This window comes from Rhagoletis zephyria, unplaced genomic scaffold (genome assembly GCF_001687245.7).
Source record: "Rhagoletis zephyria isolate East Lansing unplaced genomic scaffold, Rhagoletis_zephyria_1.1 Rzeph_scaffold_02586, whole genome shotgun sequence".
In the NCBI taxonomy this organism is placed as follows: domain Eukaryota; kingdom Metazoa; phylum Arthropoda; class Insecta; order Diptera; family Tephritidae; genus Rhagoletis; species Rhagoletis zephyria.
Window position 1 is genome coordinate 1,440 of NW_016159670.1, and position 3,303 is coordinate 4,742.

Here is a 3,303-nt window from a genome sequence, read left to right on the forward strand (position 1 = left end):
ATGTTAGATGCCTATAATTTAACGTTATTTGACAAGTTGGAGATCAACGAGTTTGTTTTGTGACCGCTGGTGGGTGGAGCGGAAAGATAATTTTCAGCAACTGCTTTAAGTAACTTTAGGGAGCTAGTATTTATTCCAATATTGAAAGATATCAGCACGCATGTCTATTCCTTCATTACAATTACAAATTTCGAAGTTCTCAGCTGACAGTCAGCTGATTTCAACAAAAAAGTTACAATACCAATTTTTTTTTTAAAACAGATTATTCACATTAAATATATACTTTTAAATTATAATACATGTATTTTTTTTTTTTTGAAGAAGCCGAGCATTCAGCGGATTATGAAAATATTGCCGGAATATTGCGGATTATGAAATAAACCGAAGCCGAAGCGGAAGGTTCGGTCGGACTCCAGATGGTAGTAGTTAGTAGCAGTGTTGCATTTACTTAGCAACTGAGCTCGTATATTTCGAATGAAATACATTTTATTGCTAATATTTTCTCGATCTTCTGCGTAGAGCGAAATGCTATTAAAAATACTTAGTTAAATAAGTTTACTACATACTAAATAGTTAAATGTACAAAATATTACTCTCGTATATACACATGTACAAACATGCATTCATGCACATACACTAAGGATCAGCCATTTTCAAAAATCACATATGTTATCACTTGAAGCAGATTCTTTTTACATGCAGGAAACAGCCTTTTGCAATTCAAACGACGAGTCCCAGATTGCTCTGCAGTCTCGTATGCTCTTCGCTGGTTGTCTTCGCTTACAACAAATCCCATGTGCCACGAAGGTCTGGAACGAAAAAAAAAAAGGTGAAAGGGCTAATTGAATTAATTATTCTTTCTTTCAATTACGTGAGTATGAATGTAATTAAATCTGCGATTAAGTGCTGCTGCTCGACGTCAAAGGGATGTTTAGCTAAGTCGCACACGCTTTGGAGTAAACAACTGGAATGATATCCATAACTGAAAAGAGGCAACAAACATTTTTTTTTTTTTTGTATTAGCATTTCTCAACTGTTACACATAAAAATATTAAAGTTGTCAGAAACTCGAAAAACTAGTATTTTTTGATTAAAATGCATATGTACGATTGTTTATCTTATCTAATTGCAATTCAAGTCGATTTTCAGAGAAAGTCAGTAGGCTGCTTCATTAAAATTAAATACATGTATTTTCACGTTTTCTCATTTTCTCTTACCTTTCTATCAAACGCTCGATTGATCTGTACAATTCACCAGCTGTGAAATCGAAAATATGTCTATTTCCTAAAGCATCAATCCATGCCGTAAATGTTTGGTTGTCGTTGACCCTTCGACTACCCACATTTTCAGCATCGCGTTTCATTGTGGACCAAATGGGCACATTGTAGAAAGAAGCCGCATCGTAGGGCATCACATGGTTCATTTGTAGGCCCCAATCCCAGAAGACTTTGCGCTTTGGAGGTAAGTCGGCGATCGGAATAGATATTGAAGCGATTATCTAAAAAGTTAAACGAATATTAAATTTGCTCCAAAATTTGTAATTTCATACGCAATAAAAGTTACAAAAATGCTTTTTATTATCTTTACAAAAAAAAAAATATATACATATATCTTAGTTAATCACACCTGTAGCACTGTATTATTGGGAAAAAGCAAAAACGCTGTCGTTGACTGAAAAATTTTAAAACAAATGCTTGTGCAAATATAAATGAGGAGGACGAAATGCCAAGGCAGCATATTGTCAACTGTTAGCTAGTTTTGCAAATAGCACACACTCGAGTGTCAAAGAATCGGTCATAATAGTTTGGACGTAACAGGGGACATATTGCGGGTACAACTTTTATTGTAACACTAAGGCCTAACAATTACATTGCGATTCGTAATAATATGCTAATGAAGTGGTAAATAAAGTGGTACGTATGTATGTACATATGTACATATAGATCACATGTAAAACTTCATTTACATATATTTATATCCAATTAAATGCCAATATTGGTGACGGTGGTGACGAACAAATTTGAAGAAGTGTTGATGAAAATTGTCAATAAAATTTTGCGTAGTAGTTACAGATGTTATCCAGTGATGCCAGACTGTGGATAATTTCCCTATTTGGCATAAAAGGGACATTTCAATTAAAAAAGGAATTTTCATTTAACATAATTGTCGATGCATAATTGATCAATATTCAAATAAATTGGTGTCGCGCCAAAACCAGACTGACCAATGTTAAAGAAGAGAGTATTAAGAGGTGACGCGAAAAAATCAAAATAGGGGTGTCGCCTTTGCTTTCCTGTTGGAAAGCGTTACCATACAGACATGCTTTTTTCATACCAAAAGACCTCAAGGCCTTCCAAAAGTGAAGTTTCGTATCAACATCCTGTGAAAGGACTTCGTAAAGAATTTGACCGGCCTGTGGGTTTCCACCTAGAGTTCATCGATGTTTGTTTCTTCTCCTTTCTTTAAAACGAACCAATTTGTTTTCACTTTATGCTCTGCTCTAATCAATCAGCTTATCCGAATTTTATCGGTTATGATAGTGCAGGCTTCAACAGATTATGTTTCGTGGGCGGTTAGCATGTAAAGAAGAAACCTTGGGGTAAAAAACACCAGAATACTTTGCCAAATTGATAGGTCGTTTCGAAAGGATTAAGGTACTTGTTTTATTTTCTCTCGTTTATATTCAACGCAAGACAACACGCAAAACATTCTATTATAAGTTTTGCGAAATGGCTAAAAGAAGTCTTTTTCCTGATCTATACAATTTCTCGAAAAGGACTTATCAACTTTTCCTTATACTGTAGCAATATTTTGTAATGTATTTTAAATTTTATTTCATAATGAAAAGTGCAGATAGACGGTAGTGAATATAAGCCCTCGATATACATGCGGATATATGTAAGTATATGATCTGTGAACATTTCTCTTGTAAACAATTTCTGAGTGCTCAGAATTTTTTTTAATAATCAGAATTATAAAGAATATTTGTTTTTGAGACTCAGAAAAACGTCTTATTTTAGATTCTAATATGACTCCGAACTTGGACACGTATTGGACGCCCTTCTAAGAAGGGAAATACGCTCTGTTCTGACTCTGTTTTGAGCGCATAAAGAGGGTAACTACTCAGAATTCTGAGACTTTTCTGACTTCAAAATGAGTCCGAATGTTTATAGGGCGATTCAAACAATTTTCTGAAAGCTCAGAATTTATGACTCTAAATTGAGTCTTTATTTCGTCAAAAATTCGACAAAAATATGATTCTTAGACCAACCATCCATACTGGCTCATTTCGGACTCTTTTGG

The 3,303-nt window shown here is 34.4% G+C and overlaps 1 protein-coding gene across 1 annotated transcript in view; it reads right to left on the bottom strand.

Moving 5' to 3' along the window:
• Nucleotides 1-643: 643 nt before the first annotated feature.
• The window catches only part of LOC108367216 (uncharacterized), a 9,249-nt gene continuing 6,589 nt past the window's right edge, over nucleotides 644-3,303 (bottom strand). Inside the window, exons 3-6 of the mRNA XM_017621810.1 lie at nucleotides 1,627-1,671; nucleotides 1,218-1,498; nucleotides 872-982; nucleotides 644-809 (exon numbers count right to left, since the gene is read on the bottom strand). Coding sequence (XP_017477299.1) covers nucleotides 644-809; nucleotides 872-982; nucleotides 1,218-1,498; nucleotides 1,627-1,671 — 603 coding nt within the window. The remainder of the gene's footprint in view (nucleotides 810-871; nucleotides 983-1,217; nucleotides 1,499-1,626; nucleotides 1,672-3,303) is intronic.